The sequence below is a fragment of the Tursiops truncatus genome, chromosome 1 (assembly GCF_011762595.2).
Source record: "Tursiops truncatus isolate mTurTru1 chromosome 1, mTurTru1.mat.Y, whole genome shotgun sequence".
Lineage (NCBI taxonomy): Eukaryota > Metazoa > Chordata > Mammalia > Artiodactyla > Delphinidae > Tursiops > Tursiops truncatus.
The window spans coordinates 66,568,196-66,595,373 of record NC_047034.1 but is presented as its reverse complement, the minus strand read 5'-3'; the positions used below and the strand labels follow the sequence as shown (position 1 = coordinate 66,595,373).

The 27,178-nt window shown below is 38.7% G+C and overlaps 1 protein-coding gene across 7 annotated transcripts in view; it reads right to left on the bottom strand.

Annotated features, from left to right (window-relative positions):
- Nucleotides 1–2,271: 2,271 nt before the first annotated feature.
- SH2D1B (SH2 domain containing 1B) overlaps nt 2,272–27,178 on the bottom strand; it is a 37,228-nt gene continuing 12,321 nt past the window's right edge. The window contains exons 2-5 of one of the 7 annotated variants that reach the window (XM_019932096.3): nt 11,799–11,862; nt 9,383–9,539; nt 7,602–7,674; nt 2,272–2,643 (exon numbers count right to left, since the gene is read on the bottom strand). In XM_019932096.3, coding sequence (XP_019787655.1) covers nt 7,637–7,674; nt 9,383–9,539; nt 11,799–11,862 — 259 coding nt within the window. In that variant the 3' untranslated portion in view covers nt 2,272–2,643; nt 7,602–7,636. Of the gene's footprint in view, nt 2,644–4,250; nt 4,512–6,723; nt 7,394–7,553; nt 7,675–9,373; nt 9,540–11,798; nt 11,863–27,178 lie in introns of those variants that run through there. The other 6 variants (XM_019932082.2, XM_073805090.1, XM_033855872.2 and 3 more) reach the window with 6 other exon arrangements.

Genomic DNA, 27,178 nt, shown 5'->3' with positions numbered 1-27,178 from the left:
AACAAGACAATGATGTCCACTTTCACCACTATTATTCAACATAGTATTGGAAATCCTAGCCACAGCAATCAGAGAAGAAAAAGAAATAAAGGGAATACAAATTGGAAAAGAAGAAGTATATATATTGGGTGGGATAGGGAGGGTGGAAGGGAGACACAAGAGGGAGGAGATAGGGAATATATGTATATGTATAGCTGATTCACTTTGTTATAAAACAGAAACTAACACACAATTATAAAGCAATTATACTCCAATAAAGTTATTAAAAATAAATAAAAGGTAATAAAAAAAGTATGTCACACTGTCACTATGTGCAAATGACATGATACTATACATAGATAATCCTAAAGATGTCACCAGAAAACTACTAGAGCTAATCAATAAATTTGGTAAAGTTGCAGGATACAAAATTAATGCACAGCTAATCTCTTGCATTCCTATACACTAACAACCAAAGATCAGAAAGAGAAATTAAGAAAACACTCCCATTCACCATTGCAACAAAAAGAATAAAATACTAGGAATAAACCTACCTAAGGAGGTAAAAGACCTGCACTCAGAAAACTATAAAACACTGATGAAAGAAATCAAAGATGACACAAACAGATGGAGAGATATACCGTGTTCTTGGATTGGAAGAATCAATATTGTGAAAATGACTATACTACCCAAAACAATCTACAGATTCAATGCAATCCCTATCAAATTACCAATGGCATTTTTTACAGAACTAGAACAAAAAAATCTTAAAATTTGTATGGAGACAGAAAAGACCCCAAATAGCCAAAGCAGTCTTGAGGGAAAGAAATGAAGCTGGAGGAATCAGACTCCTTGACTTCAGACTATACTAGAAAGCTACAGTAATCAAGACAATATGGTACTCACACAAAAACAGAAATATAGATCAATGGAACAGGATAGAAAGCCCAGAGATAAAGCCACGCACCTATGGTCAACTAGTCTATGACAAAGGAGGCAAGAATATACAATGGAGAAAAGACAGCCTCTTCAATAAGTGGTGCTTCAATAAGTGGTGCTGGGAAAACTGGACAGTTAAATGTAAAAGAATGAAATTAGAACAGTCCCTAACACCATACACAAAAATAGACTCAAAATGGATTAAAGGCCTAAATGTAAGATCAGACACTATAAAACTCTTAGAGGAAACATAGGAAGAAGACTCTTTGACATAAAGCACAGCAAGATCTTTTTTGACCCGCCTCCTAGAGTAATGGAAATAAAATAAAAATAAACAAACGGGACCTAGTGAACCTTAAAAGCTTTTGCACAACAAAGGAAACTATAAACAAGACGAAAAGACAACCTTCAAAATGGGAGAAAATATTTGCAAATGAATCAATGGACAAAGGATTAATCTCCAAAATATATAAACCGCTCATGCAGCTCAATATTAAAAAAACAAACAACCCAATCAAAAAATGGGCAGAAGAACTAAACAGACATTTCTCCAAAGAAGACATACAGATGGCCAAGAGGCGCATGAAAGCTGCTCAACATCACTAATCATTAGAGAAATGCAAATCAAAAGTACAATGAGGTATCACCTCACACCAGTTAGAATGGGCATCATCAGAAAATCTACAAACAAAAAATGCTGGAGTGGGTGTGGAGAAAAGGGAACCCTCTTGCACTGTTGGTGGGAATGTAAATTGATACAGCCACTATGGAGAACAGTATGAAGGTTCCTTTAAAAACTGGAAATAGAATTACCATATGACCCAGCAATCCCACTACTGGGCATATACCCAGAGAAAACCATAATTCAAAAAGACACATGCACACCAGTGTTCATTGCAGCACTATTTACAATAATCAGGTCATGGAAGCAATGTAAACGCCCATTGACAGACGAATGGATAAAGAAGATTTTGTACATATATACAATGGAATAGTACTCAGCCATAAAAAGGAATGAAATTGGGTCATTTGTAGAGACGTGGATGGACCTAGAGATGTCATACAGAGTGATGTAAGTCAGAAAGAGAAAAACAAATATCATATATTAATACATATATGTGGAGTCTAGAAAAATGGTACAGATGAACAAGTTTGCAAGGCAGAAATAGAGACACAGATGTAGAGAACAAACATATGGACACCAAGGTGGGAAAATGGGGTGGGGGGAGGGTGGTGGTGGTGATGGTGGGATGAATTGGGTGATTGGATTGACATATATACACTAATATGTATAAAATCAATAACAAGTAAGAAGCTGCTGTATAAAAAAATAATAAAATTAAAAAAAGAAAGTCAGGATATCAATTTTAATATGATAAAATAAAATTAAAGGCATAAATTAATTTTTTAAATTAATTTATTTTATGGCTGCATTGGGTCTTCATTGCTGCACGCAGGCTTTCTCTAGTTGCAGAGAGTGGGGGCTACTCTTCGTTTCGGTAAGCAGGCTTCTCATCACAGTGGCTTCTCTTGTTGTAGAGCATGAGCTGTAGGCATGCGGGCTTCCATAGTTGTGGCTTGCGGGCTATAGAGCGCAGGCTCAGTAGTTGTGGAGCACAGGTTTAGTTGCTCTGTGGGATGTGAGATCTTCCCGGATCAGAGCTTGAACCCGTGTCCCCTGCATCGGCAGGTGGATTCTTAACCACTGCACCACCAGGGAAGTCCCTAAAAGCATAAATTTATGAGACAAAAAGAAACCCTTCATAAAAGAAAGATATTAAGATGATGAAATAATTATAAAAAGATACACACCTAAAAATATAACCTCAAAATAGTTAAAACAAGAATGGCAGAACTATGAAGACAAATCCGTACAACTATTGTAATTAGAAAGCTAAACTCTATTATATATTGGGTTAAAATGAGAGACTTATTTCTCTTTGATAGGTCAAATAAATGAAAAATAAGAAAATATATAAAAGTTTGGTTTATATGATCTATAATCTTGAATACATTGGCGGCAGTGGTGAAGAAAGTGAGCTTTAAAATTGGTAGAAAAATCCATTTCTTCCAAACAAATGTAACGTTCACATATACTAGGTCATCAAGGAAGCCTCATCAAGTCAAACTATCTATCTAACTTTAATGCTGTATAGTTTGGAATCTGTACTAAAGTGAAAACTAAAGTACTGTACATGTTTGAAAAGAATTACAAACTATTACATTCTCTTTGGATTGAAAAGGGCATTTTTACAGGGATTAAAAATACTTTGATCTGAACAGCAATAAATACCATGTTAAAATTTGTGGGGTACAGCTAAAGTAGTACTATGAGATAAATTCATAGCTTTAAGTATATTAGAAAACAATAAATATTGAAAATAAGCCAAATAAGCTCAAAAATGAGAATAAAAGTCAATGAAATAGAGAATAGCAATCTAAAAACAATAACAAAAAAAAATAAAGCTAAAAGCTGACTTTGAAAGGACCATTTAAGATGAATAAAATTGATTAGTAAAAAGAGTAAGATGCAAATAAGATACAGAGTGAAGAAGGAGATATGATGACTGTCACAACATATTCTTAAAAATAATAAAATAGTATTATTAACTATATGCTAATACTTTAGAAAACTTAGACAAAATGGATAAATTCTTGGAAAAATAAAGAATACCAAATTTGGCAAAATAATTGAATAAACCAATATGCATTAAAGAGAGTAATAAGCAAGTTCTTTTGCTGAACAAACCAGTCATAATAAAAATTATATGTTTAATTCCCTCTCATCAGACTCTGTTTTAAAAAACATATATTTGTAAATAGATTTCCCCATTAAAGTCTTTATTGTTGTTCTTCTTCCTATGGGACCAACTATAGCTCACATGAGAGCTCTGGGGGAGAAATTCTTAATAAAATAAATTTGGAGTTCAAAATCAAATTTTAACATGTGTGAGATATAATGCATGTGTCTGACACTTAATAAAATTCTCTAAATTTTGTAAAAAAAAAAAAAAAAGATATTTAAATAGTAATAAAAGATACCTTCTCCTTCTTCACCAGAACTTCAAACTCAGTTTTACAAGAGAGTATTAATGAGCTTTCAAGCAACAGATAATCCTTACCTTACAAAGCTGCTGCAAAAAAATAGAAAAAAGAGAAGGACTCCTTAATTCACTTTATATCGATCTGGTTAGTATAGCCATGGTTCAGCAAATTATAGTTCTGTTTGGTTTATGAGTTTTAATGCAAAAATCTTAAATGAAATACTAACTTACTGAATCCAACAGTCTATTAAAAATAATGTAACATGATCAAGTTAAGCAATGCAAGGATGGTATAATATTAGAAATTTAATTAATGTAATTTACCTCTATAATGGAATGAAGATTAAAGGAATGTGTCTATCTCAGTAGATACAGAAACAAATCATTTAATAAATTTCAAAACATTTCTGATAAAAACTAAAATAGCCTTCTTAAAGGCTGCAACAAACATTGTGCTTAAATGGGGAAATTTCTAAGCATTTCATATAATATGGGAACAACATAAGAATACCCACCTTCATGGCTAGTATTTAATGTATACCGGAGGTCCTAGCCAACCAATTAAACATAGAAAATAAATAAGATGTATAATTGATGAAAGGGAGGAGAACAAAATTCTATCATTTATAGCTGACAAAATCATTTACATGGAATTTACAATCTAATTTACAATAGAATCAACAGATAAACCAGTAGATCTAATCAGAGCATAAACAGTTTGCTACTGCTGTAGTCTACAGGGAACTCTACTCAATGCTCTGTGGTGACCTAAATAGGAAGGAAATCCAAAAAAGAGGGGATATATGTATACATATAGCTGATTTGCTTTGCTGTACAGCTGAAACTAACACAACACTGTAAAACAACTATACCCCAATTTAAAAAAAAATAAAGGGAAACCTCAAATCAAAAGAAAAAAAAGAAATGTAATAAAATATATGACTTAAATTTATAACAACTAAAAATAGTTAGCAATTAAACTAACAGAATATACAAGACTTCTGTAATGAAAACTTATGATTGCATTAAAGACCAAAAAAGATGGCCTGACAAAATAGATGTAGCATGTTTATGCATGGGAAAACATCACAAGAATATCAGTTCTCCCCTAATTACTGTACAAATTCATTGCAACTTTACACAAAATTCCAGGAAGATGTTTTGAGAAACTTATTTATTCTAAAATGTATGTGGAGGAATCAAGGTCCACAAACAGCTAAATTGGTTTTAAAACATAAGAGAGAGTGCTTATCCTACCAGACAATTAAAAGCCAGAGTATTAGAACAGTTGTGATATAAAGGAGATGCCATAAGTCAGAGGGGGGAAAATGAATTATTAAGCGGGTTGAAATCAGAAAACCACTTAAATATATATGGAAAAATACAAAGCTGGATTCTTACCTCTCACTATGAACAAAGGTTAACCCCAGATTAATCATTTATTCAATAAATATTTATTGAGCATCTACTATGGGTGATGGACTTTTCTAGACACTGGATATATGCCAGTGAAAAAGGCAAAAGTCCTTGCCATCTTTAAAACCCTAACTGCAGAGTGTAAAAGTATAAAGTCAGTAGAAGAAAATGTAGGATAATTTTTTTTTTCCACGATCTTGGAGTGGGGAAGGGCTTGTAAAACAAGGATCAAAAAGCACAAAGCATAAGGCAAAAAAAGCACTTAATGGGCTTGATTACATCATAATTAAATCTGATTACACTTTATGACCCACGCATATAATCCGGGGGAAGTCTCTTACACTTGCATAAAGAGACTTGCTCAAGGTTGCTCATCACAGTGTTGTTCCTGATAGCAGGGAGTTGGAACCAACTTAGATATCTCTATCTCTAGAGGGAAGAAAAATGTGGTGGATGCACGCTGTGGAATACCATGCATCAGTTAGAGGCACTGGGTTGGATGTACACTCAACAATATGGAATAGAACTAAACATACTATTGAGTGAAAAAAAGTAATAACAGAATGGGAGCAATAGCACCATATCATGCAGGTAAATATAAAAGATATATAGAGTCACAACCAATTCTGTATATTCTACAAGGGTGCATACATACCAAGGGCACGTATCAAATAGTACAGAGCTGGTTCCATTGAAATGGGAATTAGGGATGAAGGGAAGAAAAATGAAATAAAACAAGAGTCTTGTATGGTTTGATGGTGGTAATGAGTTATGAACAAAGGAATGTGATTACTCTCCATACCTAAGTCACTTGGACCACAGCAGAGGGAGGACTGTTTGGATGTAGGATAGCTCCAGTGGGTTCAGAGTTCTTTCTTATATTTGGCTAAAACTGCCCTCCTATAAACACCCAGCCATTGGTCTGAGTTCCGCTGTCTGGCATTGTACCCAGTGAATCTTCAGGCTCTTTCACAGAACAGCACTTCAAACACTTGGAACGACTGCTTTAGTTTAAGTTTTCCCTCATCCAGTCCCGCATACTCAGAACTTTCAGCTGTTCTTCATATGACCTGTTCAGGCTCTTCTAAATTTCAGGGAACTATAGCATGACATCCACATTAGCTATGAAATGTGGCTTGCTCGTTTGAAAACTATGCTGAAAACCCACTGGGACCAAGCATCGTGTAAGGTGCTACGCATAGATGCTCAGAAAAAAGGAGATCACTTCCATGAGAGTTATAACTGAAAGGTCTTGAATTAATAGTCATGTTCTACTGGATTTTGAAATGTATAAAGTTCAAACAAATCTCTGCTATCCAGAATAAGTGGCCACATTTTATGTATATTGATTTATTCAGTCATTTATTTAAGAAATAGTCACTGAATATATTTTCTGTGCCAAGGCTTGCTGCAGGCTCTGACAACTGGAACATGCTTCTTTGTACCATGCAGAAAGGATCAAAGACCCAGGACCCTGGAGAGCAGGTTTGCTGTGGTGTCCTTTACTGAACCAATCAGAAGGATTTGGCCCCCTCAGCTCTCTGAATATGGCTACAGTGCACTTCTTCTCTACTATGGTTTGCTGTGACCCAAAAGTCAGAACGGCTCGTGCTTTGGGGTTCCAGCCACAATGTCTGCTCGTGTTTCCTAGAGATCTAAGTTCCTCTCTTTAATAACTTTAAAAGGTAAGGCTAGTGGGGTGAAATGAATCACTACGGTTTGAAGATGGGTGATAGAATGGGCATAGAATTCGGTACATTCCACACTAATCAGGTCTTAACTCTGCTGGGGCATTGTGTACCCTTCTGCTTAGCCACTTGTTTTATAGATGAAGAAACAGAGAAAGAGGAAGAGGTTGGTCTGCAGTCACAGAGCCAGGACTGGAACTCAGGCTCCTAACTAGCAGCCAGCGCTCTCTCTTCGCTCCCCTCTGGTCACGTGGTTGAAAGGGGGACGTCAACTGTGATGTAGTGGTGGCACCTTTAACAAGTCAAGGAGAATAGGTTCAGGCTGTCCTATTGCAAGAAAGAAGAGTGAGAGGGGAAAAGGGGTTTCGAAGCTGCTCAAGGTATATGCACGGGAGGCGGGGCAGGGGGAGTGATTTCTCTGAGACTGGTGGACAGTCACTCACACCAGGAGAGTTTAAATTGTCCGCTAGAGTTTGGCCTTACAGACCTACACCTGCAGGAGAAGCAGGGTCACTGGTGAGAGCTATCAGCCCACCTCTTCTATAAGTGCTTTGTCCAGTCTCCTTATCTTCAAGGCAAGACAGCCACATAATCGCTGTTACTGTTCTCTGGGGAAAAAAAAGCAGAAGACCAGCCATGAGGCTCAACACCCAGGAGTCACACTGACCCACACCAGTCAAGGGAAAGACTTCTCCCCAGGCAGAGGGCGATCTTGATGCCACATCAAAGTGACACCTTCAAGGGCTGGGGTACCACAGGGAGCTCTCCTGGCAAAAGAGGGGGTCTGTTTATAAGTCGAACATCAGAGTTTCCAGGACCAGATGCCTCCACTCACCAGCAGAACACCTGCGCCTTCCTCAGAGTGAGAACACCTAAGGCTTGTTCTAAGGAGGCCAAGGGAAAGGGAGGAAGAAGATGAGCTAATGGGAGGAAGTTCCCACTTCGGGAGCTGAGGATTTGGGAGCTTGCTCTGCCAAGGCTGGCCAAGCATGGACAACTGGTATGGCGAGACTCTCACCCAGTTCTTGGGGATGAACTCTAAAGGGTTCTCCTGTTGGAATTTGTGGTTATTTTATCATCGCTGAGACAAATACTACCGCCACCCCAAGCATCCTGAGCAACCCATCTGGGTTTGCCTGAGGACTGCAGCACAGGTACATCCCTGGGCTTCTACTCTGCCCCGTTTTATTCTTCTACGTGCTGTGGAGGGTTCAGGGAAGACCGAACCATGCTTTAAGACCTAGTTGGGAACAGGAACCACACCTTCAAACTCTATAAGTTATGGTAGAAAATGGCCGTGGGACTACATCTGCAGCTGAACCTATAGGAAGCGGGTGCATGGGTCGCTTCTTCTCTGGGTGCACACTCCTCTATGTGGGGGAAGGGGGACAGAAAATGGTAGAGGAGGGTTTTGGGGTTTTTTTTTTCCATAATTAAAAAGCCACGCTTAGTCTTGTTGGGGATGTGAGAAGTTTGCTCTGGCAGTCTAAAGGGAAACTTTGCTATAGACAGAGTACAATGGGTGTGGGGTGATTGCAGGCTCCCCAGAACTCTCTGTCCTCCGCCCTTCTCCCTAGCTAGCACTTCTGGTCCCATCCCCATCACCTACCCACTGATGACTGAAATCCCTTTCATGGGGCTATCACCACACATCCCACCTTGAGAAGACAGGGTTAAACTGTAAATGTCTCAGGAAGTCTGAGTTAAATTCGAACTACGTTGTAACTGACAGATGCTAGATTCTCTTCTGAGAGCAGACTTGCAGGGATGTAAGCAAGAGTAGCTGCTTGGGATATGATCTGGATTCTCCTCACTCAGATTTACGGACCATCTCTCCTTTTCCACCATGGCTTAATAACTTTTGGGGTGTATCTGAAATAATTATTCCCCTAACACTATATAAATGAATGCTTAGCAAATATTGAGCAAAATGTAACAGGATGAGGCTTGGGGAGAGGGTTGAAGCAATTTTCTCATTTGAAAATTCTGCTTGTTGGCCATCTATTCCCAAACCTGTGTTGTTTGCACAAGGTCACAGAATGAGTCTGAAGTCAGCTCTTGGAGAATGTTCAGGAGCCACTCTTCCTCCCCGGGCTGTCCAAGCACAGAGAGCTCTATGTGTTTGCCACCTCCAGGAGCTCGAAGTCACCACTTCCCAACAAAATGGAAAGTGCTCTTCATAGGATGAAGCTTTTTAAAGCTAACATCCTAGAAAGGGGCAATTATCTGTATCGGTTCTGCAAAGTAGCCCAGTGGTGGAAATGGGACTAAGGTTCCTGTCTGGCACCCGTGTGAAAGTTTTTTTACCATAAATACCATCCAGCTGTATCTTCGATCTTCTCCATCTCAGGGAGGGACAGGTTCTCTTTATTGGCCTTAAAAGGTGAACCACCAGCCCTTGATCTGGTTTTTCAAACTTGGAGATCAGTTCCTCTAGGTTTGGAAAGGTCTGTCTTTGAGCGCCTTCCACCGTCTGCAAAAATGCAAGATCACTCATCATTGTGCAATTGTGTGTGAAAGATGACACTTCTCAAAACAGTGGTTTTCAGGGCTGCCGCTGAGCGGTGAATTGAAAACAGGTGGCCGACACTTGTGTGGGAGCTCACACCATACGCAATAACCAGAAACCCTCCTTTTTAAAATGGAATTCTGACTTGAGCTACTCTGAATAAAGAAGATGAACAATCAAAGGTCCCCACCTCAGTCTGCAGTATCGAATGAGCCCCCATTCTTGGCAATTTGGGGACAGTTCTTGTAGGTACACTGTGGAGGGTACCCATCTAAGAGCTTATGTCAGAGTGAGGGGGACTAATACGGGAGGACTTCTGATGGGAAATGCAAAATATGCAACTTACATACTTGATGAATTCAGACTCTCCAGGAGAGCAAAACAAGACAAAAAGCCCCGATTTAAATTGAAAATGGGAATGTCAACATGACTCAGGTAAATTGTGAATAGTTGTTTTCTCTTTACCACCTACAAACCAAGTACAATTTTCTAATATAATCTTATAGAAATAATTTTAAAACACAAGAGCTTCCTTGGCTCTTATGTATTTGATTTTCTTAATGATCACTGTGGTTCTCTTAGGACCACAGTGTTGGTCTACAGAGGAGTGGTGACAGGAAGGCTCTGTGACCTGGGGTGTAGTTAACCTCCATGACAGAGATGCAGGCTGACATGGAAGAGGGCTCTACGAAAGGCTGTCACTTCAGCCCAAGGTAGCATCCAGCACAGGCCCTGATACAGAGCTGCTGTATGAAATGCCCCTCTGTGTCAATGAAATGCCCCTCTGTGTCTGTTATAACCGACTTGGATGCCTCTCTGTTTTGTTCAGACAAGAGACAAAATGGGGTATTAAGGAATTATCCAGAATTTCCCAAAATATGCACAACAAAGAAATAAATGTTTTAAAATAGGTTGCTTTCAAAGCTGCAAAAATATTTTTTAAATTTCCATATATAACCTTCACCCATACCCCAAATGTTAAAATTTTATTTGCCTTTCATTCTCTCTCTTTCTAAATATATATGTGTGTGTATATATGTATACATATATGTATTCTTTTTTAAAAAAAATTATGAGAGTAAGTTGCTGACATGATATCCCTTTGACCCTAAATACTTCATATTTCCTAAAAAGCAAGAACATTACATATCCACACTAAAATGAGGAAATTAATCGTTTTTTTTTTTTCAGGTACATTTCTAACTAAATGAACAGACCTGACCAAAGACAGTTTAGAATATCAATGGCCATTATAGGGAACTTTTTTTTAAACATCTTTATTGGAGTATAATTGCTTTACAATGGTGTGCTAGTTTCTGCTTTATAACAAAGTGAAGCAACTATACATATACATATGTCCCCATATCTCCTCCCTTTTGTGTCTCCCTCCAACCCTCCCTATGAGGAAATTAATCTTGATGCAATACTATTACTAATCTACAGACCTGATGCAGATTTTGTCAATTGCCTCAATAATGTCCTTTGTGGCAAAAGAAAAATTACATATATGTGTGTGTGTGTGTCTGGGGATCATTGTATATTCTAATCTCTTTCAGACAGTCACAGTGAACTTTAGCATATTAAAGATTCTGAGAAATCCTGCAGTAAAGAAGTCTGCTTAACATTTATGCAAGTGTTTCAGAAAGATTAGTTCAGGAGTCTATGTTAGTAATTAAAGATTCAATGACATTTATTATACTCTATTTCCTACCAGAGAAGTAACTTCAAAAAAAAAAAAAAAAAAAGGTTTTTCTGCTTAGCTCTCAGTAAACCAGAAGCATTAAAGAAATCCCTAAATTGCCAGTTGACTGATGCTCCCCTTTGCATTTTCATACAGCTATGGTGTCCCCGAATGTCGACTTCTTAAACATTCGGACCTCTCCCCACCTTCCCTTTCCACTCATCCTGTTCGTTGTTTAGTCTTATAATTTGACGGTAGTCTTATATGGAGTTCAGGTTGGTATATTTGACCCCTGGAGGAACTTTGTGCCTCTACACTTTTGAACAACAGCCTTGTTTTTCTTGAAAATGGAACCCAACTCTAGTGCATTCCTATTTCTCTGAAAGAAAGACAAGGTAAACTACTGATCTGATTCTAACTCTCCGCAGTGCTTCCCTGTTTAGAATGCCTCTTCATGGCATCTCAGGTTCGAGAGATGTTCTCAGGTTTTACTCCCCCCAGCTTGTGTTGTTTTTGTTATAGGAGTTCTTGTATGTTCTTACCTGTATATTGTAATACCCATGTTTCTCTTTGAAGATTCGGTATGTGTAGACCAACTTTTTAAACCTGTGGAAAGATGACTGTGTGAATCACAATGTTCTTATATGCAAATCCAGGTAATATCTACCACTGTATTTTGTGTGCAATGGCTTTGTCAATCTTGGATCCCAAAAAGAAACTGATCATTTTCAGACCTTCTCATCTGTGGGAATTTGAAAGAGAGGTTTTAAAATGGAGACCTTTATTCTATGGTGGAAGTCTGGGCTGTAGCAAAGAGAATAAGGAGAGAAATTTTACAGTTTCCATTGTCTTGGTATTTCTCTCTAGTTTTTTCACTTAGCCCTAAGTTGATACAACATACAAAACACCATCAAGCCATTCCTGTGTTGTTTATTAAGTGACAGGTCATTGACCTCATTAGAGATAGTTAATGTAACTAAAATAGAGAAGGTTGGGAATTTTGTGCAAGGAAGTGATGTATTGTGCTCTTTTTCCTCACTGGAACAGGAGCCACTGGGTAAGTAATCTAACTAGAATTTAGATAACAGACTCAATTGAGCAATTTCCAAAACAGGAAATAGCATACATTACCATATTTCCTCAATTCCAAGATGTCATCAATTGTAGGATACAGTCAATTTAGTAGTAGCTTTTGAGGAGAAAAATGCATACATTAAATGTCTCTATCAACTGTTAACTATGTTCTGATTCCAAAGAAATATTAAAATGTAAAAAATGAGGATAAAAAACATTGACATGAAGTTCAAATTATCTGACTGATCACTCCTCACCCCTTCACTTGCACCCATGCCAAAGAATCAGATGACCCATCTTTTGACTGAATTGGGAAGGCAGATAGCTATAGCTTTAAGGTATAGGAGACGTCATTGCTGATCGTCTGGTGGCTTTGACAATGGACTTCAAATCCCAATCCTTTTTGTGGGGTTTCCTGAGGCCAGAAGAAGCTAGTGGGTGTCTTTAAATCACATGACAAGCAACAAAAAGTTTTCACATGAATCCTTGTCTATATGTGACAAATTAAAGTATTCCACAGTCTGGGAAGAGGTCTCACAAGTGTCTTTTCACAGAAGTATTATTCAAATCGGGATCCAAACAAGGTCCATACATTGCTTTTGGTTGCTCACGTGGTTTCTTGAAACTCAACTATCATATAGCCTAAGTTAAATTCTTAAATAAATGACTTTATGTTTAATTACATTGTTGTATTATCAGCCTAAGAAAATCTTTACTAGAGGAGTTTGAAAGAATAAAACAAATGGAGGTTCTATATTAATTAATCCAAAAGCCATATACCTCAAGTTAGAAAGACTGACATTGCTCAAATATAGTCTTATTCTTTGCAAAGTATTTTTAATGAAATAAGCCACATTGCAGTGATGCTTTACAAGAAATTGATTTACTGAACTTGTGATACCTATATGCATTTATTTTGGAATGTTTACCCCCAAAAATGCTGTAAGAGATTACAGAGCAGTGAGATTAGTATCCACTTTATACAATTGCAATATTATTGGGTCGACATAAAGACTTATTGTAATGCCTCCTATTCTAATTATTATTTTATAGATGCCACTTATAAAACTTTTAAAAGATACATGATTTTTCAGTGTGCATTTACACTCAAGGCAGTTATAAAGACCATGTTTCCCCTGGGCCTTCGGCCCCTGTCACCACGGTGACGAGGGAGCCCCTCTTTATCCCCCAACACTCACAGTCTTGTCTCTACCCTCTGCCTGGAATCCACTGGGCTAATCTCATCATGCCCTTTATCCCTGTTTGTTAGTCATTGCAAAAAGCCCAGTCTCTCAGGATATCTTTTCTCCTGTTTTCTAATCCTACAAGGCTCTGTACAGCCTGTATTGTGTCCTCTCCCCAGCTCCTGAAATCCTTCCTTGTGTTCTCTAGCACCCAAGGTCTGCCATCATCAAAGTCTCCTATGTCTTCAACCTATTCTCTAATCATCCCTGTCACCTTCTCACTCTGAGGGAAACCTGGCTCTGTCTCACGGACACTGCTTCCCCGGGACCCCACTAAAAGGCTGCTGCTCTCTCCTCACTGCGGGCCTGGAGGGGAGGCCCGTGTTCCTGCTTTTGCAGCTCTTCAATGTTGTCTCCTGTCTCCAAACCCTCAGCTTTGAGCTTCATGTAGATTATATCACCTCCTACCCAATCAAGATGTCACTATGCTGACAGCTCCTCAGCTCTGTGTTACTGCGACTTGTTTCTCCAGGATTTAGCTCCTAGCTCACTGTCACTGTCTTCAGTACTATTCCTGACTAAATTGTTGGCAATTTCAATTCACATGTAGATTATCCTTTAACATCCCAATTTCTCAGTTCCTCTAATTCCTCTCCTTCAATAATCTTGTCTTCCACCTACATCGCCTTCTCACTCCCATGTTCATAACCGGGACTGGCTACATAATTTGTGGGGCCCATAGAAAAAATGAAAATTTAACACCCCTCTTAAAAAATTACTAGGAATTTTGAGATGGTGACAGCAGAACAGTAAACCAAGTGCAGGGCCCTCTGAGTGTAGGGCCTTTGGTGGCTGCATAAGGTTGCATGCCACGAAGACAGCCCCACTCATAACTTTGACCTTGTAATTGCCAATATGGGCAACCCTCTCATAATGTGAATTTCGTGCATCCCACTCTCTTTCTCCTGCTTCCCGTCTTTCCAGATCCCTTCCCCAACATTCCCTTGACCCCATAGACTTTCCAATCCATTGATCCTACCACTTTTCAGTGTTCTCACTCATGTGTCTTCACTCCCTTCTTTACCCAGTTTAGATTGCTTGTCAACCATTACAATCACTCCCTTCAACTCCTTTATCATCGTTCACTTTATTTCCTTAATTAGCAGAATCCTGATTAAGCCCAAATCTCTACAGCTGTATGTGGCTGGGAGACACAGCCGTGTTCACTGTTCTCTCTTTAAATGACCACAAACCTCAAGTAGGCTCTTAATGCCTCCAGGTGACCATTGATTTTCCTATTCTCCTCAACAATGATTCTACACCATTTCCTTTCTTCTTAAACCTTCAACGTCTCATTCTTAACTGATGATTAAAACAATCAGAAGAGAATCTCCAGATTCCCATCACCATAATAGCATAATAGCATCTACACGCATAGACTCTGCCTTTATTACCGTGGTTGAACTTTGCATGCTGCTCTGCAAAGCTAATCCCTCTTATTTCCACTGGTTGCCATCTGCTTTCATCTATTCAAGGACATAATTCTAGCAATTTTTCCTCTCTCTCTGATGTCATTATTATTCTTTACAAAACAGCCAGGGTGCTCCTTTTAAAAACTGTGAGTCAGATCATGTCACTCCTCTGCATAAATATCTGGTCTAGTCAATTTTGAAAAAGAAAAACCTGGTGTGTGTGTGTGTGTGTGTGTGTGTGTGTGTGTGTGTGCGCGCGCGCGCACTCAGTGCGGTGCTTCTGTCTTAACAAGTCTTATGTCTTCTTATAAAGCTATAATTAAGATAGTGAGAGTGAAGTAAGTCAGAAAGAGAAAAACAAGTACTGTATGCTAACTCATGTATATGGAATCTAAAAAAAAACAGTACTGATGAACCTAGTGGCAGGGCAGGAATAAAGATGCAGACATAGAGAATGGACTTGAGGACGCGGGGAGCGGGGAAGGGAAGTTGGGGCGAAGTGAGAGTAGCATTGACATATATACACTACCAAATGTAAAATAGATAGCCAGGGAACCTTCAAGATGGCGGAGGAGTAAGATGTGGATATCACCTTCCTCCCCACAAATATAACAAAAATACATCTACATGTGGAACAGTTCCTACAGAACACCTACTGAACGCTGGCAGAAGACCTCCGACTTCCCAAAAGGCAAGAAAATCCCCACATACTTGGGTAGGGCAAAAGAAAAAAGAAAAAACAGAGATAAAGGAATAAGGATGGGAGGGAGCTGTGAAGTAGGAAAAGTTTCCACATAATAGGAAGCCCCTTCACTGGTGGAGACAGGGGATGGGCGGCGGGGGGAAGCTTCAGAGCCACAGAGGAGAGCAAAGCAACAGGAGTGCAGAGGGCAAAGCGGAGAGCTTCCCTCACAGAGGATCAGAGCCAACCAGCACTCACCAGCCTGAGAGGCTTTTCTGCTTACCTGCTGGGGTGGGCGGGGGCTGCGAGCTGAGGCTCAGGCTTCAGAGGTGAGATCCCAGGGAGAGGGCTGGGGTTGGCTGCATGAACACAGCCTGAAGGGGGCTAGTGTGCCACAGCTAGCCAGGAGAGAGTCTGGGAAAAAGTGTGGACCTGCCTAAGAGCCAAGAGACCATTGTTTCGGGGTGCATGAGGAGAGGGGATGCAGAGCACCACCTAAACGAGCTCCAGAGACGGGCGTGAGCTGAAGCTATCAGCTCGGACCCCAGAGACAGGAATGAAATGCTAAGGCTGCTGCTGCAGCCACCAAGAAGCCTGTGTGCAAGCACAGGTCACTATCCATACCCCCCCAGGAGCCTGAGCAACAAACCACTGCCAGAGTTCTGTGATCCAGGGACTGGTTCCCCGGGAGAACACATGGTGTGCCTCAGGCTGTTGCAATGTCACACCAGCCTCTGCCACCGCAGGCTCGCCCCACATTCCAATAATAACTACCGTACCCCTCCCTCCCCCCAGCCTGAGTGAGCAAGAGCCCCCTAATCAGCCTCTGCTTTAACCCTGTACTCTCTGGGTGGGAACAGATGCCTGAGGGTAACCTACATGCAGAGGTGGGGCTAAAACCGAAGCTGAACCCCAGGAGCTATGCGAACAAAGATGAGAAAGGGAAATTTTTCCATGCAGCCTCTGGAGCAGCGGATTAAATCCCCACAATCAATTTGATGTACCTGGTATCTGTGGAATACATGAATAGACAATGAATCGTCCCAAAATTGAGGCGGTGGACTTTGGAAGAAAGTGTGGGGTTTGGGGTTTGCCGTCTGCAACTGATTTGTTTCTGATCTTTATGTTTATCTTAGTATAGTTTTTAGCGCTTGTTATTGTTGGTGGATTTGTTTATTGGTTTGGTTGCTCTTTTCTTTTTTAAAAATTATTATTTAAAAAAATTTTTATTTTAATAATTTTTAAATTTATTATTAATTTTCCTTCTTTTTTTCTCTCTCTTCTGAGCCATGTGGCTGACAGGGTCTTGGTGCTCTGGCCTGGTGTCAGGCCTGAGCCTCTGAGGTGGGAGAGCCAAGTTCAGGACACTGGGCCACCAGAGACCTCCTGCCCATCGGCGAGAGCTGTCCCAGAAATCTCCGTCTCAATGTTAACACCCAGCTCCACCTAATGGCCAGCAAGCTCCAGTGCTGGACTTCCCATGCCAAACAACTAGCAGGACAGGAACGCAGCCCCACCCATTGGCAGAGAGGCTGCCTAAAATCATACTAACTTCACAGACAACCCAAAACACACCACTGGATGTGGCCCTGCCCACCAGAAAGACAAGATCCAGCCCCACCCACCAGAACACAGGTACCAGTCCCCTCCACCAGGAAGCCTACACAACCCACTGAACCAACCTCACCCACTGGGGGCAGACACCAAAACAACAGGAATTACGAACATGCAGCCTGAGAAATGGAGACCCTAAACACAGTAAGTTAAACAAAATGAGAAGACAGAGAAATATGCAGCAGATGAAGGAGCAAGGTAAAAACCCACCAGACCAAACAAACGAAGAGGAAATAGGCAGTCTACCTGAAAAAGAATTCAGAGTAATGATAATAAAGATGATCCAAAATCTTGGAAATAGAATAGACAAAATGCAAGAAACGTTTAACAAGGACATGGCAGAACTAAAGATCAAACAAACAGTGATGAACAACACAACAAATGAAATTAAAAATTCTCTAGAAGGAACGAATAACAGAATAACTGAGGAAGAAGAACAGATAAGTGACCTGGAAGATAAAATACTGAAAATAACTACCACAAGGCAGAATAAAGAAAAAAAAGAATGAAAAGAATTGAGGACAGTCTCAGAGACCTCTTGGACTGCATTAAATGTACAAACATTCAAATTACAGGGCTCTCAGAAGAAGAAGAGAGAAGGAAAGCATCTGAGAAAATATTTAAAGAGATTATAGTTGAAAACCTCCCTAACATGGGACAGGAAATAGTCAATCAAGTACAGGAAGCGCAGAGAGTCCCATACAGGATAAATCCAAGGAGAAAAACGCCAAGACACATATTAATCAAATTATCAAAAATTAAATACAAAGAAAACATATTAAAAGCAGCAAGGGAAAAGCAACAAATAACATACAAGGGAATCCCCATAAAGTTAACAGCTGATCTTTCAGCAGAAACTGCAAGCCAGAAGGGAGTGGCAGGACATATTTAAAGTGATGAAGGAGAAAAACCTACAACCAAGATTACTCTACCCAGCAGGATCTCATTCAGATTCAACGGAGAAACTAAAACCTTTACTAACAAGCAAAAGTTAAGAGAATCCAGCACCACCAGACCAGGTTGCATCAAATGTTAGAGGAATTTCTCTAGGCAGGAAACACAAGAGAAGGAAAAGACCTATGAAAACAAACCTAAAACAATTATGAAAATGGTAATAGGAATGTACATATCGATAATTACCTAAATGTGAATGGATTAAATGCTCCAACCAAAAGACATAGACTGGCTGAAAGGATACAGAAACAAGCCCCATATATATGCTGTCTACAAGAGATCCACTTCAGACTTAGGGACACATACAGACTGAAAATGAGGGGATGAAAAAAGATATTCCATGCCATTGGAAATCAAAAGAAAGCTGGAGTAGCAATTCTCATATCAGACAAAATAGACTTTAAATAAAGATTACTACAAGAGACAAAGAAGGACACTACATAATGATCAAGGGATCAATTCAAGAAGAATATATAACAATTGTAAATATTTATGCACTCAGCATAGGGGTGCCTCAGTACATAAGGCAAATGCTAACAGCCATAAAAGGGGAAATCAACAGTAATACAGTTAGTGGGGGACTTTAACACCCCAATTTCACCAATGGACAAATCATCCAAAATGAAAATAAATACGGAAACACAAGCTTTAAATGACACATTGAACAAGGTATACTTAATTGATATTTATAGGACATTCCATCCAAAACAACAGAATACACTTTCTTCTCAAGTGCTCATGGAACATTCTCCAGGATAGATCATATCTTGGGTCACAAATCAAGCCTTGGTAAATTTAAGAAAATTGAAATCATATCAAGTATCTTTTCCGACCACAACACTATGAGACTAGATATCAATTACAGGTAAAAAAACTGTAAAAAATACAAACATACGGAGGCTAAACAGTAAGCTACTAAATAAGAGCATATTTTTATCAAGAGATCACTGAAGAAATCAAAGAGAAAATTTAAAAAATACCTAGAAACAGACAATGAAAACACAATGACCCAAAACCTGTGGGATGCAGCAAAAGCAGTTCTAAGAGGGAAGTTTATAGCAATACAATCGTAACTTAAGAAACAAGAAAAATCTCAAATAAACAACCTAACCTTACACCTAAAGCAATTAGAGAAAGAACAACAACAAAAAAAACCCCAAAGTTAGCAGAAGGAAAGAAATCATAAAGATCAGATCAGAAATAAATGAAAAAGGAATGAAGGGCACAATAGCAAAGATCAATAAAACTAAAAGCTGGTTCTTTGAGAAGATAAACAAAATTGATAATCCATTAGTCAGACTCATCAAGAAGAAAAGGGAGAAGACTCATCAACAGAATTAGAAATGAAAAAGAAGTAACAACTGACACTGCAGAAATACAAAGGATCATGAGAGATTACTACAAGCAACTCTATGCCAATAAAATGGGCAACCTGGAAGAAATGGACAAATTCTTAGAAAAGCACAATGTTCTGAGACTGAACCAGGAAGAAATAGAAAATATCAACAGACCAATCACAAGCACTGAAATTGAAACTGTGATTAAAAATCTTCAAACAAACAAAAGCCCAGGACCAGATAACTTCACAGGTGAATTCTATCAAACATATAGAGAAGAGCTAACACCTATCCTTCTCAAACTCTTCCAATTTATAGCAGAGGGAGGAACACTCCCAAACTCATTCTATGAGGCCACCATCACCCTGATACCAAAACCAGACAAAGATGTCACAAAAAAAGAAAACTATCAGCATTGATGAAAATAGATGCAAAAATCCTCAACAAAATAATAGCAAGCAGAAGCCAACAGCACATTAAAAGGATTATATACCATGATCAAGTGGGATTTATCTCAGGGATGCAAGGATTCTTCAATATACGCAAATCAATCAATATGATACACCATATCAACAATTGAAGGATAAAAAGCATATGATCATCTCAATAGATGCAGAAAAAGCTTTTGACAAATTTCAACACCAATTTATAGTAAACACTCTCCAGAAAATGGGCATAAAGGGAACCTACCTCAACATCATAAAGGCCATATATGACAGACCCACAGCCAACATTGTTCTCAATGGTGAAAAAGAGAAACCATTTCCTCTAAGATCAAGAACAAGACAAGGTTGCTCACTCTCACTGCTGTTATTCAACATAGTTTTGGAAGTTTTAGCCACAGCAATCAGAGAAGAAAAAGAAGTAAAAGGAATCCAAACCAGAAAAGAAGTAAAACTGTCACTGTTTGCAGATGGCATGATACTATACATAGAGAATCCTAAAGATGCTACCAGAAAACTACTAGAGCTAATCAATGAATTTGGTGAAGTAGCAGGAGACAAAATTAATGCACAGAAATCTCTTGCATTCCTATACATTAACAACAAAATACCAGAAAGAGAAATTAAGGAAACAATCCCATTTACTATTGCAACAAAAAGAATAAAATACCTAGGAATAAACCTACCTAAGGAGACAAAAGCCCTGTATGCAGAAAACTATGAGACACTGATGAAAGAAATTAAAGATAATACAAATGGAGAGATATACCATGTTCTTGGATTGGAAGAATCAACATTGTGAAAATGACTCTACTACCCAATGCAATCTACAGATTCAATGCAATCCCTATCAAACTACCAATGGCATTTTTCACAGAACTAGAACAAAAAATTTCACAATTTGTATGGAAACACAAAAGACCCTGAATAGCGAAAGCAATCTAGAGAAAGAAAAATGGAGCTGGAGGAATCAGACTCCGTGACTTCAGACTATACTACAAAGCTACAGTAATCAAGGCAGTATGGTACTGGCACAAAAATACAAATATAGATCAATGGAACAGGCTAGAAAACCCAGAGATAAAACTACACACATATGGTCACCTTTTCTTTGATAAAGGGGGCAAGAATATACAATGGAGAAAAGACAGCCTCTTCAGTAATTTGTGCTGGGAAAACTGGACAGCTACATGTAAAAGAATGAAATTAGAACATTCCCTAACATTGTATACAAAAATAGACTCCAGGGCTTCCCTGGTGGCACAGTGGTTGAGAGTCCACCTGCCGATGCAGGGGAAATGGGTTCATGCCCCGGTCCAGGAGGATCCCACATGCCACAGAGTGGCTGGGTCCATGAGCCATGGCCCCTGAGCCTGTGTGTCCGGAGCCTGTGCTCCACAATGGGAGAGGCCACAACAGTGAGAGGCCTGTGTATGGCAAAAAAAAGAAAAAAAAAAGAAAAAAAAAATAGACTCCAAATGGATTAAAGACCTAAATGTAAGGCCAGACACTATCAAACTCTTAGAGGAAAACATAGGCAGAACACTCTATGACATAAATCACAGCAAGATCCTTTTTGACCCACCTCCTAGAGAAATGGAAATAAAAACGAAAACTAACAAATGTGACCTAGTGAAACTTAAAAGTTTTGCATAGCAAAGGAAACCATAAACAAGATGAAAAGACATCCCTCAGAATGGGAGAAAATATTGGCAAACGAAGCAACTGACAAAGGATTAATCTCCAAAATATACAAGCAGCTCATGCAGCTCAATATGAAAAAAACAAACAACCCAATCCAAAAATGGGCAGAAGACCTAAATAAACATTTCTTCAAAGAAGATATACAGATTGCCAACAAACACATGAAAGGATGCTCAACATCACTAATCTTTAGAGAATGCAAATCAAAACTAATGAGGTATCACCCTCACACAGGTCAGAATGGCCATCATCAAAAAATCTTCAAACAATAAATGCTGGAGAGGGTGTGGAGAAAAGGGAGACTTCTTACACTATTGATGGGAATGTAAATTGATATAGCCACTATGGGGAACAGTATGGAGATTCCTTAAAAAACTAAAAATAGAACTAGCATATGACCCAGCAATCCCACTACTGGGCATATACCCTGAGAAGACCATAATTCAAAAAGAGTCATATAACAAAATGTTCACTGAAGCACTATTTACAATAGCCAGGACATGGAAGCAACCTAAGTGTCCATTGACAGATGAATGGATAAAGAAGATGTGGCACATATATACAATGGAATATTACTCAGCCATAAAAAGAAACCAAATTGAGTTATTTGTAGTGAGGTGGATGGACCTAGAGTCTGTCATACAGAGTGAATTATGTCAGAAAGAGAAAAACAAATACCGTATGCTAACACATTTATATGGAATCTAAAAAACAAGACAGCTCTGACGAACATTGGGGCAGGACAGGAATAAAGATGCTTACGTAGAGAATGGACTTGAGGACACGAAGAAGGGGAAAGGTAAGGTGGAACGAGGTGAGAGAGTAGCATTTACATATATACATTACCAAATGTAAAATAGATAGCTAGTGGGAAGCAGTTGTATCCCACAGGGAGATCAGCTTGGTGCTTTGTGACCACCTAGAGGGGTGGGATAGGGTGGATGGGAGGGAGTCTCAAGAGGGAGGGGATATGGGGATATATGTATGCATATGGCTGATTCACTTTGTTGTACAACAGAAACTAACACAGCATTATGAAGCAATTATACTCCAATAAATATGTATTAAAAAAAAAAGATAGTGAGGAACTGACTCTCGAGTCAAGAAGACATTAATGGACTAAAATAGCCCAGAAACAGACCCATATATGTATAAAAACTTGATATAGGACAGAGCTGGCATAGCAGATGAATGAGAAAGGGATAGACTGTTTTTTAAATGATAATGGTAATGTTTTTATGTGTAAACAAATAAAATTGGATTCCTGCTTCACACTCTAATTGAAGATCCAATTATGAAAAAACAAAACACTAAGCTTGGGAGAAATGTAAGTGACCGACTTAATGACCCTGAGTTAAGGAAGGAGTTCTTAAATCACAAAAAGTACAAGCCAAAAGATAAGATTAATAAACTCACTATATTAAAATTAAAACTTCTATTTATCAAAATATACTATTAACAAAGTGAAGAAGTCTGCAAGTTGGGAGAAGATAATTGCAACCCTAATATATTGATAAAATGAGAACATTAATGTACAATAAGAAAAAGACAAGTACAATGGCCAGTAAACATATGAAAAGGTGCTTCACTTCACTAACAATCAGGGAAATAGAAATGAAACCACATTAGATATAATTTCATACCAGATTGGCAACGATGTAAGAGGTAACTAATTCAAAATATTGGCTGTGATTTGGAGCTATACAAGGTTTTATATACTATTAATTGGGGTATAATTAGATACGAATATCTTGGAGAACAATTTGGCAAAATTTAGTAAAGTTGAAATGTGTATAATCCATGAGCCCAAGTGTCTACTCTTTCGGATTGGCACTATTGAAACAAAACTGACAATGGCCAGTATTTTATTACTTATTACAAAACAAAGATCAGTGAAACTATGTATTTATTACATTTAAATATATTTTAAAAATAAGTATATTGTAAAGTACAAATAAAAGTGCAAATTAATGAAAAATACATATTTTCTAATATGAACTATTATTAGATTAACTTAATCAAAATACAGTATTCAAAAATAACACATACTCTCTAAAACTTACTAAATTATAATTAATAATGAAAGTTTAAAGTAAAATAGCTTTTTTAGTGCAATTTTGAGATTAAAGATAAAAGAACAAGGGAGGGAGGGAGAGGGAGGAAGGCGGGGAGGAAGGGGTATCAGTGGAGTCATCACTGAGTTCTGAGGGGTTTTGGTGCAAATTTTTCCATCTGTTGGAAAAGTTCTATCTGTTTACACTAGTTGGGAAATGCTAAAGATGTAAGAATAGGCTAAGTAAATCTTTTCCTATGATTTGTTGATCTTCAACAAACATCTCTTGTTCTGCAACTTTGAAAAAAATCTATTATGAACATTTTGGCTCTTTGTGGGAGCTGATATCTCTTTACTGAAAACAAGCTACAGAGTTTGTTATTTAAGCCTTTAGTAATCACAGTGGTTAACTTTCTAGATTCCAGATGCTTACTGACTGCTCTGAAACAGCCTTTATCCAAACACAAAAGCAAAACAATTAAACAGATAAAAAGTGCCCACCACTAAGTATTTGTTATTTTTGCCAACAACCTCACTTCTTTTGAAGTACACTATTTTGTGGTAAAGGCTATGTTTTAATTCTCTAATAATTCTCTTTTAGAGTGGTTTTACTTTTTTCAATATTCAAGAAAATTTTTATGTTTTTCAAAAAACAGACCTAAAATGAATATAGTCTTAAAATTTGTATCCCTGATTTTCCCCCTGTGTTTTTAAGAGTATGGAATGGGGGATGGGGTGACTTCAGGCTGATTCTCATGGGGAGAGAAGAGGAATGTTGGGTAGATGGGGTTTAATCGGTGCATGTATTCCTGTCTTAACAGGTCTCAAGTGATAATCAATATCACAAGAACCTCACTATGTGCATACTACATACCTCGATAACCAGCCACATGCCACCTCTGCCACCCAGGCTTTGCTCAAAGACTTGGCAGAGAAAGGCAGCTGAATTGATTCAAGGCACCTAGTGCATCAGGTAAGGCACCCTGGGGTGGGGCATTCCATCAGGGGGAAAGGAGGGGAACCTTTGGAAAAAGTAGTCCATTACTATCGAAACATACTTATCATACCGAATTTTAATTATCCATTTCCTCATCTGTATTTCATACTCGGGCCAGAATCATGTCTGTTTTGTTCACTCTAACACCACTGTCAATCTTACAATACATTCTCAATAACTGTTTGCTGAGTTGCATTGAATTATCTTAATAAGAAATGTGCCAAGTGTGTATGAAAAATCTTACCAAGAGACATAAATGAACAAAATAAAAGGAGGTGGAATGTTTTTGAATGGAAAGACTGACTATTGTGAAAATATGAACACTTACCAAATTATATTTTAATTTGTATTTCTACCTCCAACCTGGCCCTGAACTCCAGACTCATTTTTTCTACCTAACATTAACTACTTAACATTAACTACTTAACATCTCCTCTTGGATGTTAGCTATTTCAAACTTAACGTGGCCAGAACAGTGTCTCTTACATACGAACAAGTTCTGTACTGAGAGCACGTTCATAAGTCCAATTTGTTTGTAAGTCCAATTTGTTCGTAAGTCCAACAAAGTTAGCCTAGGTACCCAACTAACAGAATTGGCTATACAGTACTGTACTGTAATAAGTTTATAATACTTTTCACACAAATAATACATAACAAGCAAACAAACAAAACTTTTTAATCTTACAGTACAGTACCTTGAAAAGTACAGTAGTACAGTACAATTGCTGGCTTCCAGGGGCTGGCATCGAGTGAACAGGCAAGAAGAGTTACTGACTGGAGGAGGGAGAGGGGGTGGGAGATGGTAGAGCTGAAGGATCGTCAGCAGTAGGAGACAGAGGACAAGCTGCAGTTTCACTCATGCCTGACGTTGATGGCACAGGTTCTGGTTCCTTGCTGGATTCAATTCTATCTACCCTCTTGGAAAAAACGATCCAGTGATGTCTGGGTAGCTCTTTTTTTCTCACCATAGATGACACGGTGGCACTGGATTGCATTCTGAATGGCTGCTGCAACCTTCGTGTACCATTCTACGTTCAGGTCCTATGCCTCAAAAACTAACAGTGCCTCCTCAAATAAAGAAAATCCCCTTGCCATTTTCTGTGTCGTGAATCTCTCCTTAGCAGTACCACCTACATCACCGCTGCTTTTATGCTTGCTACCAGACATCCTGGGCTTGAAATAAAGATACTGTACTACTGTACTCTATATAGTACTGTACAGTAAAGTACACAAAAGCACAACCACTTGTAGAGGATGCACACACGTGGCAAGGTACGCCAGACATGTGAACTAACTTACAAGATTGGACATGCCAACGCATGTTTGCATCTTTGAAAGTTCACAACTTGAAGGTTCTTATGTAGGGGACTTACTGTACTAGTATATACATGTGCCGGATATTTTCTGTATCTCCAGATCCTCTTTCTAACTTTCCCCACTCTGCTCTGTGCTCTGACCTCTATGGGCTCCCTTGCTCTCAGGCCTCTGATTGGGTTCAGTCAGTGGGAGACACATATATAAAGAGTATACACAGAAATGGATATTAGGATGTTAAACCAAGAAGGATAAAGTAGCTGATTTACTTTGTTATACAGCAGAAATTAACACACCATTGTAAAGCAATTATACTCCAATAAAGATGTTTAAAAAAAAAGAGTATATACAGAAATGGATATTAGGATGTTAAACCAAGATGGATAAAATAGAAGATTTGTTGGCTGAATTCATAAATAAAGGCACACTCACCCAGGATTCGGAATTAATGTGCTAGCTCACGCACTGGGGAGTGACATAAACATTCTGCTAGACTGGTTAATTGAAACATGGATTTAATGGTGGCTCACATTCAATGGAGATCAAAATGCCAAAACTTCCCTGGAATTCTATAGAGAAAGGAATCTGAAAACTCAGGGAGATGGGAATATTATAATAAATCTATTAATGCAAACCGTCTAGTTATACCTCACCCCCCTTCAAGGTGTCTGAAGGTCAGCACCTTCATGATGAACTAAAAAATAAATTATGAGGAGAGAACCAGCATCTTTGAAAACTGTATCTCTGTACTGTAAGCTGGAGTTGACAGTGGGAAATCCTGAAATAGTTGGGTGCCCTGATTTTAGTGGAAATAATGGGATCGAGGAATAGTAGAGGTTAGGTGTTAGCACTCAATGAGAGACAAAGACGGCACAATTATCACAAGCCAGAGGGATGTAACAGTGTAAGAGCAATTTGCTGTACAGGGATCTGTGGTGATGTCTAATTGATTCACTGGATTCCAAAGCGTAGAATGATGGACAGCCTAAAGTTCTGTTGGTTATAAAGTAAGCAGAGAACTTCTAGGTCTTGTGGCACAACACTGACTTGAGTCACAGAGTAGGGATTCTTGGATGTCTTACCCAATCTACAGA